The sequence below is a fragment of the Bison bison genome, unplaced genomic scaffold, assembly GCF_000754665.1.
Source record: "Bison bison bison isolate TAMUID 2011002044 unplaced genomic scaffold, Bison_UMD1.0 scf7180017864254, whole genome shotgun sequence".
In the NCBI taxonomy this organism is placed as follows: Eukaryota; Metazoa; Chordata; class Mammalia; order Artiodactyla; family Bovidae; genus Bison; species Bison bison.
In genome coordinates, this window is record NW_011494826.1 from 5,390,099 (window position 1) to 5,403,847 (window position 13,749).

The window sequence follows — 13,749 nt, forward strand, 5'->3', positions numbered from 1 at the left end:
TTTTATTATCACTCATGCACTGTAATAGAGAACAGGAGGTTGCCTGAAGATGCAACAAACATTCTTTGAACACTTCAATAAACAGAATGTAAACATTCACTTTAATAATGTTTCCTTTGTTAATGTAAAACCGAGTGCATTTTTTCCTTGCCTCTGGCTGAACCATGACTAGCTGAGTAGCAACAGCACAGTGCTGAAAGAATTTTTCAACAGCAATTTGCTTGTTCTAATTTACTTTTCAAGGTTGATGATCAGGATCATTATGTGGCTTGCAAAAGGATCTATTTCTGTTAACTTGATCCAGTCATTCCTCTAGTTCTCATCATATTTAGTTTCCCTGGCAGTTTTAAGTGAATCAGAAGTGCCACCAGTGCTCCAGTCCTATAGTTTCATATAAAAAATGAATTCCTATATCCTTTTGAAATAAATCTGTTACACTTGTTGAGAAAGTATGTGTACTTTGAAATGAGTGACTCAGATATGAAATCTTTGCATTTTAAGTAAATATACTCTTTCTAGTTAGTAGATCTATGCAACAATAATACCAAAGCATTATCTGTTCAATCGTAACTTTTTTTAAATCAAGAAATTCTAACTTGGCCTTATGTTTTGAGCTTGAACACAATCACCACTCACCAACAAGATTAAGAAATAAAACTCACGTAATTTAATAAATTTACATGATGTATATTCAAAAAGGTTTATTTATTTCAATGTATAATATTCTAAAAATGTAACTGGAAATAATCAAGTTTTTCTCCACATTTTCAATTAATTTCAAAATAGCTGAATATTTCCCCAATCTGCTTTCTATAAGAGAAAGTGTATTACTATAGTTCTAACATTTAAAGAGTTCCACCAAAAAAAAAAAAGCCATCTAAGTGATTTGGAAATTCAATGGTATTAACATTATATTCTTCACACTGAACTATAAAACCGGGGGAAAAAAAACCCTTACTTCAATCACTGGCAAATTAACAAAGTTAACAATATGAATAAAATAGATCACATAGGCTTTGCTTCTAAGAGGGAAAAACCACAGAGTTTAAAAATACAGTCACTGCAAATATTCTCACTGTTCTGATTTTGCGATAATTAGGGCAGGCCAAATGTTCACTATGTTAGGACCGTGCATGTGTCCCCAGATCTAGTTCTTTACCTAGGTCTCGTTTTATAAATGCTGGTGATAAACCAAGTCCAATTTATATGTTGCATCTTGTATGAGAAGTGTCTGTGACTCTAGGTATCTGATCAACATTGAGAAATGGCAGCACAGCTAGTGTGATAGCTTTTGAAGATAACCATTGCTAGTTTTGATGATTAGCAGTTACCATTAAATGAATTGAAAAATTATTGTGCTTTATTTTCTAGGTGATTCTGATATCATTAGAAGACTGGAACAAATTGATGAAAAGTAAATCAACAGTTTTCCTTTAGTAAAACTGGTTGGAGCTTTTTTTTTTTTTTTTTTTTTAAATTACAGTCATTGGTTATCTCTATAACCTGTAGAGGGCACTCAAGTCCCTTGAAAGAAAAACTAAAAAATTTAAGAGTTTTCATTTTTATTTATTAGTAGTGTGTTAACTAAACAATGTTTTTTTCCTACAGAAACCATCATTTAAAAAGAAGACATTTAAACAAAACATAGCTTCATTTTAAATGTTTAATGGAATATTAAGATGTACAAATTTTCACATGTCCTACCGGAAAAACAATTTAGCAGGTGGTTTCCATTCCAGAGCATCTGTCCATCTATAAATGCTGTGCATCAAATATTAAACACTATACTGCCATCAATTACACAGATTGGCCAAGGCCTGAGAAAAGTCAATCTGGACCTCAGAATAATCTGCTTTCAAAGCAGTAAACTAGTAATACATATAAGGCATTCCACTGCTCCAAGCTATATATAGACAATAATGTTATCATATCCATAAAACAGCTGTTGATAATAATGGTTGAGAAACTTTCAACTCATACTAGTTTTAACCATTTTATAAAAGTAACCTCACGAGTTTCTTTGGCAATACTCATTTTCTGCTTCTCTTCATTACTACTAAGTGTGGTTAGATCAAGATATTTGAATATTTGACTTCGAATATTCTTCTTCCTGACATGTTAATGAAATATTTCATAGGGAAACCTCCCAAGTTGGACACACTAACATATAATTATATAAACACATGCACATAAACATCTATGTTTTATTTTTTTTTTTTCTGATAGCATATTTCAAAATATACTACAATGTTAACTAAAAATTTACTGTATAATTATTAAAAATACTATTGTAGTTTCTTAGCAACATGGTCAGGGATCCCACCTTCTATCTTATATTTTTTATGATCCTCAGTTTTACCATGATTAAGTAACTTGCTATTAAAAGATATTCCGAAAGTTTAGTTATTAAATTCAAATTAGAGATGCTCATTTGGCACCAACATAAGTTAGATATGCCCTTATTTGAGTCACTGTTTCTATTTAGAAATTGGATCACCCTTGTCTGATATATAGTTTCAATTTTCTGATTCTATCTATCACCTTATTCAGTCTTTGGGTACTTTTTTCATTTTAAATAGAAAAGAGCATTTCAATATTGCTTATATTCGAGAGAATATCATTAAAACATGTATATTATCATATGTGAAACAGATTGCCAGTCCAGGTTCGATGCATGAGACAGGGTGCTCAGGGCTGGTGCACTGGGATGACCCTGAGGGATGGGATAGGGAGGGAGGTGGGAAGGGGGTTCAGGATGGGGAACACATGTACACCCATGGCTGATTCATGTCAATGTATGGCAAAACCACTACAACAGTGTAAAGTAATTAGCTTCCAATTAAAATAAATAAATAAAAAAAAAAAGAAATTGGATCATAAAAGTCTGAGCCAAAAAGATGTATAAGAAAATTATCCAAATATATAACCTACAAATTGATACTAGAATAATGAACAACTATAAAGCATTTAAAAAAGCTTTGTCTATAGTAATAACACTAGTCATTAAGAATTTACTATTTTAAAACAAATTTTGTTATACATCAGTGTTTCTACTTTTAAGGTTCTCAAAATATACCCGAGAAATAAATCTCCAAATTTGACATCTGGCAAGGTAAACATTGACACCGATATTGATAATAGTTTTACAAAGTGAATTCCTTGAGAAATCTAGCATGAAACATCTTACAAGTTTATCCTTCAAATATTGTACACATTTTCATAGAATATTTCAAAGATTAGAGTTATGGAAGAAGGGTACCCAGTTAAGCAAGAAAAAGGCAGAAAAATTAGTAAAATAGTAAACAATACTGTGGAAAAGTTATTTTGATAAATTTAAAATAATGAGTTTGAAGTATTTTTGTAAGGGTATCTTAATGAAAAAGATCTGATTCATGATGGGAACATAATAAGCTTTTTCTTCAAGAAAGGACAAAGTTAAATAAAGCTCTGAAATCAGAAGTCTTAAGATGAGTAATTGTATATTGTGACGTGTTTTCCCCAGTTGGATTTACCACATTCCATGACAGTTTTTAATGGGGGCGGATGGGGAGAAACTGTGCAGTTTCATAAAATAGAAGCATTTCTCTCAGCCTAAGCTGCAGCTTTGATTTTTGGGTTATCTCAGGGCCAATATATATACACTCTAGTATATGAAACAAAACTAGAAGATATACTTAGAATGTAGTCTTTGTTACTTCAAAGCCTAAGTTTCCTAAAATCATTGTTGGGCAAAGTAAAAAGAAACGTTTGTTCTATTACGTAAGAAATAAACTTCATTTGGTATTCAATTGACTTTCTAACTTAGCAGGCAGGACTTTTACATCTTCAAATACTGAAAATAAATTGCATTCTTGGCCCTTGCTTTAAAAGGTTATGGAGAATAAATGCACACCCTGGTAGTGTTCTAGTGATCTCCCTAATCTCAGTTGCACTTTGTCAGAACGAGGTAACTGGTAGTTAAGTGAAATACCCTAGATCAAAGGGGGATTAATCACCAACTGAATCCTTGCTGAATAAACCTGTCATTCAAGAAAATTATTTCCACTGAACTTAGCAGAGGATTGAAGGTATTTGCATAACAGGGACCAACGTACTTCAGCCAGGTTAAAAGGTTCAGAATTCATCCCATGTTTAGCTTTTTGCCTCCTTTTCCTTTCAGCAGGCTGGTACAATGGTTTCTAATCTGATAATACAGCTAACTATCTAAATGATGTCAGAACAGGAAAGTATTGCAAAGTTTGGATGAGGGATGGATCAATTTCACTTTCAGTAACTCCTAAATCTGATTTGTTGGAATTTAAGATGTAATCCTAAAAAAGTCCCTTAAACCTGAGGACTGTTTATTAACATCCCTTTTCTGACCTTTGTCTTAGAAACAACCATTGTGCTGTGGCAGCGGTTCCAGCAGACTCTGGATGATAACTCGACCTACCTACCTCCCAGGGGTGGTGCAGAGTCCATGAATGTCTATAAAGAACTCTGAAATACTACAATAAAAACTAGAAGAAAAATACTAGCAGTTGTTCTATGTATAAAATTGTGCTTTGAAACACCTTAAACCATATGATGTATAAAACTAGTTTAAACTCACTAGAAATACTGTTAGTGTGAATAAATTAATTTTATAAGACTGTTTTATTAAAATTTTTTTAAACAAATAATTTAAGAATTCCTGACAGGTTATTTTCTTCAAACCTGACATTTGAATTAAGTATTTAAAAAGTAAAAGGTAAAAATTGCCCACCACTGTAAGGGGACTGACACTGTAAGGGTACTGCTGACTTTAAAAAGTTTAAAAAATACTGTTTATAAAAAATAAAGAAATAAAGAGTTTTATCAAAATCATGAACTATCTTTTCTGGAATACATTTTCAGAAATTTAACACTTTTTGTACATTTTGGGTCTACTGAAGAATAATCACCCATATGATAGACATCAGATTTCATAATCATATTTTGGCACTAAAAGGGAATTTAGCAATTCTGCCTCTGGAGTAGGTCTGACACCATCCAAATCTTTAACTGGAAGTAGGTGCTCATATTCAGTGCAAATGCACAGCATCTTTCAAGTTAAAAAATGCAAAGAATAGTTATCAAAGAAAATGAATAAAATCCATAGTGGGATAATTTTTTAGAAAATGATTGAAGTTTTAACCCAAGAAAGGACTCTTAAGAGTGTCTTATAGCTTAGAATAAGAACATGTCAATCACGATTAAGCTTCTGGAATCGGAATCCCTTTGAAATGCAGCTGTTTCTTCTTTAATTGTGGCAGCGGACTCTGAAGAAAAGAAAGGTCCAGCCTTAAAGATGAGTAAGGAATACAAAATAGCTCAGGATTAGTTGTGGAGTTCAAAGGTCGCTAATTACACTAAGGAGTTCCCAGACACAGAGAAAACATTAAACAGGTCACCTACCAAACGGGAAACAGACTTTGTCTTCAGAAATTATCCTGAAGTGACAGGTTTCTAGACAAAATCAAAAGCATCACAGTGTGCCCAGCTGATCTCAACAGGATGAAAACATGAGTTAGTTTAAGTTCTGTAGCGGTATGTTAGAATGGAATGGCAACAGATGGCATCAGGTTCCCCATCGTCCCTATACTTCTCCAGTACTTCTTAGATTTTCCTCAGGTTTCTAGAAATGTCAGAGCAAAGATTCACTGGTTTTTCTGACTGCTTACCTAGGGGTTTATTATATGGAATCCCAGCCCACTCACTAGAGAAATGCCTCTTCCCTGTTTTAGTGTACTTGGATAAATATTTATACAATCAAGATGTACAAATAGCTCCATTAATATAAGTGAAATGTTAAACTTCTCTTGAGTTTAAGAGAGTAAAAAAAACTTAAGGAGAATGATTTCTTCTTTCAAAAGGAAAGTTTTTTTACTACTGATTATCTGTGATGAGCCTAGAATAACAAGCTAAAGTCCTGGTCTGGAATTTACTCCCTTTTCATTACTTGGGATAATTCTGAACATAGAACATTATGCCATAATGCTTTGCAGAAAAGGAATTTATAATGAGTAGGACTGACCTTAATTTTAAAAATCATATTTAAAATCCCAAATTAATATGCAATCTCATTTCAAAGTATCATAGCTTTCTTTCACGAAGTTCGCCGCTTTTTCTAAGCTTTTCTTTAAGAGACTCATAAAAAAGAAACCAAGATACAATTTAACTGAATATTAATTTGTGATGCATATTTTTTATAACTCTTCTGTAAAAAGAAACTTGACATGGAATAAGTTTTGAGGAACTTGAGATTTCATCTTTTCTTGCATTTCATCTTTCCTTTAAAGTCCAACTTGACAGTGAGCTACTATGAAAACAGAATGTGATATATAATTGTAAAAATAGGTAGAGAATAGAGTATGACTGGATGGCTCCTAAAGAAACCCAGAGCATGCCAATAAGGAAACAAGAGTGACAAATGTAAAGAAAATGTGCTACATGAAACTGAAATAAGATTAAGTGATACTCTACACCCATAAAATAGCTTTTGAATTTTAACCTGAATGCATCCATTAATGAATTATAATAAAACAGAAAAAAACCAATACTATATCTAAATTTATCTTTACAAATTTGGCTGCAGATATTCAGTAATCACAAAATACTATGCTCATCTTCAGAAGGTATCCCACCCCTCTTAATGTGTTTACTGACATCCTAAACAAAATGTTACTGTTGCAGCTTAATAAGTTTGCTTGAAAAGTAACTCTAGAACAGAGATAAGCACTGTAAATAGAATTATGCAGATTCTTTATTAGTCAGTAGGATAGTTCTTATTAAAAAACATGTTACTATTTAAACGATTTTCCTTCATTTTCACTGGCTATTTTCTCAAGAGATTTACAGTTGTTTCTAATTGGTCTCTGGTATTCTGTAACAAAGCATTGTACTAGCACTTAGTACTCAGGTTTGCAAGAGCAAATAGTTTTATTTTACATGTCATCTACAATCCATTGGGAGTGGCAGCCTGCAGCTCTGGATTGTGAAGGAGCCTGATTCCAAATCCAGGAATCCCAATGGAGAAAGATGGCTGTGATTGATTAGCCATGTCTGCCACAGGAAGACGCATGTGGCAGGAAGGGCAGGAAGAAGCATGTATAGCAAGGAAAGTCAAGACTAGTCTAAAATAAGCTAGAAGTCAATCACTAGATTTTATGCTCTGAATCATACTTAAGTAAAATCAAGGGTAAAAAAACTGGATACATTAGTTTTTAAAATGTTCTTTCAAACTAAATCAAACTAAAAACATTGAACAAGAATATTTTATCATTAAATAAATGATTTTCAATTACAGGTTATGTGTATATACATTAAAAATAAAAGACTATGATTTAAATTGTTACTAGTGTATAAATCCCATTTAAACATGAGACAATTACAGTAATAATGATCCATATGTTACTGGAGCAGGAGCTTTAGAATTCCAGATGTAATAGTCAGAAGAAATTAGCTTCCGGTCTAAAAAAAAAAGATAAGATTATATTAACAAAAATTCAATGAGAAAGCAAAGTCATGGTATTTAAAATTTTGGAACACAATTATTTCAAGGGAGGAAATTCTTTGAGACAGTCATTTCAATTCGATTTTCATCAAGGCATTATTATAACTTCTACCACTTTAAAAGTATGGGTTTATTAAATACATGAATAATCCATCTTTTAGCCTATATATGCCAAATTTATGCCAATATCCTTCATGCTAAACCTGCTAATTTTTTTCTCACATCTTCCCTAAATTCTGTTTCTCATAGACCATTACTTCAGCTACAAAAACATTAAAAATACGTTCATTGGTTTCCCTTCTGTCACCTCTTCATCACAGTTCTGATTCTATTCTTGCTATTCTTTATGCATTCAAAGTTTCATAGATAGAAATACATACTCAACTTTCTAGTAATGTTTTAAAAAGGTTGCTTTAGTGGTTTCTTATAGTTCTAATCAGATTTAAGGTTTCTGTTTTAATAGTTTTGAACAAATGACAACTCTGAATTAAAGTTTTTTGACACATAAAACTGAGATAATGCTCGTTTGGAGCTAGACACATGTAAATTCTTATTCCATACATCTCTATTTATCCAATCCTGCCTTTTCTACAATACCTCTTCATGCATCTTCTTCATAATGAAAAGGATAGGTGTATAATACTGGTGTGCTGCTGTCCATGGGGTCACAAAGAGTTGGATACAACTGGGTGACCGAACAACAACAACGATCATTACCTTGTTGCCTTTTTTCACTGTTACTTCAGTTTGAGAATCTAGTAACACTGAGAGGCAACAGCATATTGGTTAGGTGGTCAGGCTCCAATGACCGACTGCTTGGATTTGAGTTCCAGTTCCGCCACTTACTAGCTATGTGATCCTAATCTCTCTGTTCCATCAGCATCCTCATCTATCAAATGGAGATAACACTTACATAGGGCATTCTAAGGATTTAATGAGTCAGCCTGTATTCAGAACTGTGCCTGGCACATAGTAAGCAATAAAGATTAGTTATTATTATTTAAATTGCCATCATTAGCATTATTAAACTATTATCAGAACTAAGTTGTATATTATGAATATAGATTTTCTTGTCAAGATGATGGCAAAATAAAGTTTTCCACATAGTTGCACAAAGTGATAGCTATATTTTGAAACTAAAAGAAGAAGGAAATAAGAGATTGGTTATAATTATCCATTTAAAATGACCTCTTTCATTCATATATTAAGAAGCAGGTATATTACTGAAACATTCCATTCTGTATTATGCTCTCTGAAAATTACTACAATGTTTAGTAATATTAACAATATACTTACAATATTTTAGATTTTATCTAAAGAGACAACATATTTCCCACAGAAACACTCATCTATTGACATTTATACAATACTTCTGGTTTGTCCAAGCTAACAACTATACTGTGCCTTCGTAAAAAGTTTTTTAAAAAGCATTATGAAGATTCTTTCATATGTATGAATTTCTTAAAAAAAAAAATGATATAGGAGAAAGCATAGGGAAAACCTATGGCAGTAAAGAATATGGCTTATTCTGGTTATACCTCATAGAATCTATTACTGCCATTCAAAAGTAATTTCCTAGAATTCAGTAGTTCTGAGTTCTATAATCTTTTGAAACTTTCAAATTACAAATCTTGTCCTATCTTTCCTACTTTAAGGACCCTAACCCTTAGTTTAAGATTGTTGTTTTTCAGCTGCTAAGTTGGGTCCAACTCTTTGTGACCCCATGGACTGTAGCCCGCCAGGTTCCTCTGTCCATGTGGTTTTCCAGACAAGAATACTAGAGTGGGATGCCATTCCCTTCTCCAGGCTATCATTTGAACCCAGGGATTGAACCCACATCTCCTGCATTGGCAGGTAGACTATTTACCACTGAATCACCAGAGAAGCCCTGATGATTTAGATATACTTATCTAAATATTGGAGAAGGCAATGGCACCCCACTCCAGGACTCTTGCCCGGAAAATCCCATGGATGCAGGAGCCTGGTAGGCTGCAGTCCATGGGGTCCCTAGGAGTTGGACACGACTGAGTGACTTCACTTTCACTTTTCACTTTCATGCATTGGAGAAGGAAATGGCAAACCACTCCAGTGTTCTTGCCTGGAGAATCCCAGGGACAGGGGAGCCTGGTGGGCTGCCGTCTATGGGGTCGCACAGAGTCGGACACGACTGAAGTGACTTAGCAGTATCTAAATATGATAGTTTTATTCTTAACATATGAGGCAAAAAGGTTTCTACTTATGTTCAGCTAACTCTACCCTCATTCTAACTACTTGTTTGTTTTATGCCATATGTCTGTATTTGATCCGAATTAAAGTTTTAATTCAATAATTTTAATTAAATTGCTGTTTCCTCTACCTATATTTTCACATATGTGTTTATATACATAAAACACTGTATACATATGAAACACATACATATATATATGAAACACTAACAAACTCACTAAAGGCAGGAAACTTTCTATTGGTCTCCTTTTGGTAAAGCAGGGTACTAAGTAATGGTCACTGACTGTGGCACTGGCTAAAAATATTTTAAATTTTAATATTCACACTTAACATTTATTGAATCCATGCTACATGCTAAATATTATGTTGAGTGCTTGATCAATATAAATAAATTTTATTTACATCTCATAACAATCCTGAAATAAATACTACTACTAATTCCAATTTATACATGAGGAAATTATAACTTTAAGAAGTTCACTAACTTGCCGAAGAGTCAAAGAGTATATTATAAACTGAGCAAAGCAAATTCAACTTTAGACTAGAGCCCACCTCTATGTCAATCCTTGCTCATTCAGACCACTTTATAAATAGGAGAAGGCAGAGGGCAATGTACATAACCGATTAACACAGGATGGATTAGGCCAGAATTCTTATAAATTGGGATTATTTTATCTTTTTCTTTCACATTTTAATTTTATCTTAGTTAATAATAACATAACGCCATTTTAATTCCCTCAAGTTGGCTTGAAGCTGTGCAACTTACATGTACTTATTTTTGGTTTTCCTGATGCAAAAACTTGAACTGAATGCTGATCCACATAACATCCAGTGAGTGTGTAATCTAAGATCCTAAAATGAAGCTAGAACCAGAAGAGAAATGTACCAAGTTAAGGTGATTATTTGGTAAAAATGATGGTCACATTTTTTTCCCTTGACACAATTTTAGGAATTTATTTCACACAATTCACAAAAATCACAAATAATATTGTTAATGTGTGCATGTGTACACAAGTGTACACATGGACACATATGCACTAATCTTTCCCTTTAGCATTAGAGTCATTTCTTTGTAAGGCTGCCGTTACAAAGTGCTTAACACATACCAGGCCCGTCACTAATGTACAGTCTAATCTACACGGCAAGTTATCTGTATTCTGCAAACAAGGGAACCGAGGTTCAGAGGTGGAAACAGGTAGTAGAACGGACATTTGTGCTCAGAGCTGACTGATTACAGATGTTGCTGGCCCCTCCCTGCGGTCTGCTGTTCTGTACGTTCTCTTCTGTCTCTAAGACTAGGTGATTGTGATATAGTTCAGACCATAATACTTTTACACACCTTTTAGCAAAACACAAGCATGTAATTACTAAAAAGGGAACACCAGTTTATCTGGTTTTGGAGGGAATAAAATGCTCTACTTAATTTTTCAGAAAACTAAGATTTAACTTATGTAGAACTTTTCTAAAATGTAATCAACGAATGTAATGAATGAATGTAAATTCCTGAATTTAATTGATCATGTAGTGTCATTAGTATAAATGCCAGTTAATATATTGTGCTATAACAGAGAGGGCCATTAGTACCTTCGCTGAAGGCATAGTCATAGCCACATAAACTACGAAAGGTCTATCACAGACCAGCCTCCTTTTGTTGTGATTCTCCTCATCTTTGCTGCTAAAAGCTTTTGAATTTGCAATAGCCCGATAGTTTTTCTATACTTTTTTCTTTCTTCTTCTTTTCCTGAATATTTCTCTCATTTCCTGTCTTTCTTCTTTTGATTGTCAAACTAACTGATCACATGCAGAGATGTAATTTTCAGGTCTCCTCAGCAATTTTTTTCCCTATTGCCACTCAAATTATCTAACAGTAAAGAGCTATGGCTTCCTTGTTTGGCAAAATTCTGGATGCTGGAAGTTATGACAAGGCAGATTTCCACAAAACTAGATATTATAAAAAATAAATCTATTCAGTGAACACAAATATCTATTACATGCTTTCTATGACACTGTAACTGGTTAGGTGATGAAAATGAATAGAAAAGTTATAGTCCCTACCTTTGAAAAAACATATAACATAGTTAACATCCCACTTTTTTCTGAAAAACATACAGAAGTGGGAATTTTTTAAATAATCATTGAAACAAACCTTGTGGATACAGTTGAAGTCAATACAGAAGAAATACCATCAGTGTACTTCTGATTTCACTACTATTTCCCCTAGTCACTTTTATGTATAGATTCCAGTCTATCTTCTTTGATACTATTCTATTTAGATTTTCCCGCTACCTTTCTGATCACCTTTTCACTTTCCTTCACTAATTCTCCTGAATCTTCCTATTTTCTCTTATCTTTTTCTGACCTTATTCATTTCTACTGCCTCAACTATTTCTTTTCCGTGGATAACTCCTAGATCCTATGAACAGCTGAGCTTTCTTTTAAGAATCAACTTCAGATTTTTTAGCCCCTATTAGACACCCACCTTGGTATAAATTGCTATTACCTGCAACAATGTGATATGAAGCCCACTCCCTCTCAACTTTCTCTGTATTTCTTCTAAGAAATAGAGCTTTCTTCTAAGTACGTTTATCCATTCTTCAAATATTTATGTGTGAGGTACTGAACTAGATGCTCAGAATAAAATAATGCATGAGATTCACATGGTCTCTGCTTTCTGGGAGCTTCAAGTCTGGTTTGTTTTTGTTTAGTCACTCAGTTGTGTCCGACTCTTTTGTGACCTCATGGACTGTAGCCTGCCAGGCTCCTTTGTCCATGGGATTTCCCAGGCAAGAATACTGGAGTATGTTGCCATTTCCTCTTCCAGGGGTGCTTCTCGACCCAGGGATCAAACACATGTCTCTTGTGTCTCCTGCACTAGTCAGACAGATCCTTTACCTTTGAGCCACTTGGGAAGCCCCTAGTTTAAGTCATAATTGTTTTTAATGACACCATCTTTGACTTAAAACTATTTCTTATCTTTCTACTTAATTAGTGAGATTAAAGGATTTACCCTTATCACAGCTCTATTCTTTTTTTTCCCTTTTTTTCTCTTTCTGTGACACTATACTAGCTCAGCATCATTTATTTATCAACTTTCATCTGAAATACTAAAAAAGTTTCTTTGTCTCTAGCTTTTATCCTCTCTCATCTTCTTCACATCCATTTCAGGCTGATCCTCATAAAGTACCACTTTCTGAAGGAGCACTCCCATACTCAAAAAAAGTATAACATTTTCTAACAAACAGTGAAAGCCAGATTCAAACCCTCTACAGTCCAGACCTAAATCACTTATCTAGCCTTCTGTGTAACTACTGTTTCTAGCGCGGGTTCCTAAATATGCCTAGTTATCCTTCATTCCCATGATTAAACCATGTCTTTACCTATACAAATGTTAGTTCCATCTTCAAGGCTTCATATTCATGCTTATCTGGGCCTCAGCGTTTTCCTTACAGTTCATCACTACTACAAAGCTTTCCTTGACCACTTTGGTTGGAAGAGCTTAGTCTTTTTTTGAAAGTCCAAAAGCAGGTAGTCCTGATTAATTATTGACAAGCATTACTGAAAAATCCATAGAGCACAAAGACTGTATCTTATATTCTTTGTATACAAATCTCAAGTGCGGTATCTTAAGAGCTGAGTAGAAAGAGGTTAAATTGAAGTGTACTAAATTTTACATAATTCTTTCCTCTTAAAATATTTAAGTATTACATGAAAGTGACTAATAAATAGAATTTTACTAAAATCTAGAAGAGGACTTAGACAAAAAGAATTTCTATCCCCCAAAAGGATTACAAAACATTAAAAATCAATTGCTGCTACTGCTAAGTTGCTTCAGTCATGTCCGACTCTGTGCGATCCCATAGACGGCAGCCCACCAGGCTCCCCCGTCCCTGGGATTCTCCAGGCAAGAACACTGGAGTGGGTTGCCATTTCCTTCTCCAATGCATGAAAGTGAAAAGTGAAAGTGAAGTCACTCAGTCGTGTCCGACTCCTAGCGACCCCATGGACTGCAG

The 13,749-nt window shown here is 33.9% G+C and overlaps 1 protein-coding gene across 2 annotated transcripts in view; it reads right to left on the reverse strand.

The window, feature by feature from the left end:
- Window positions 1-765: 765 nt before the first annotated feature.
- The window catches only part of AP5M1 (adaptor-related protein complex 5, mu 1 subunit), a 26,150-nt gene continuing 13,166 nt past the window's right edge, over window positions 766-13,749 (reverse strand). Inside the window, exons 7-8 of one of the 2 annotated variants that reach the window (XM_010847689.1) lie at window positions 10,506-10,602; window positions 766-7,470 (exon numbers count right to left, since the gene is read on the reverse strand). In XM_010847689.1, the coding sequence (XP_010845991.1) occupies window positions 7,388-7,470; window positions 10,506-10,602 (180 nt within the window). In that variant the 3' untranslated portion in view covers window positions 766-7,387. The remainder of the gene's footprint in view (window positions 7,471-10,505; window positions 10,603-13,749) is intronic. The other variant, XM_010847690.1, reaches the window with a different exon arrangement.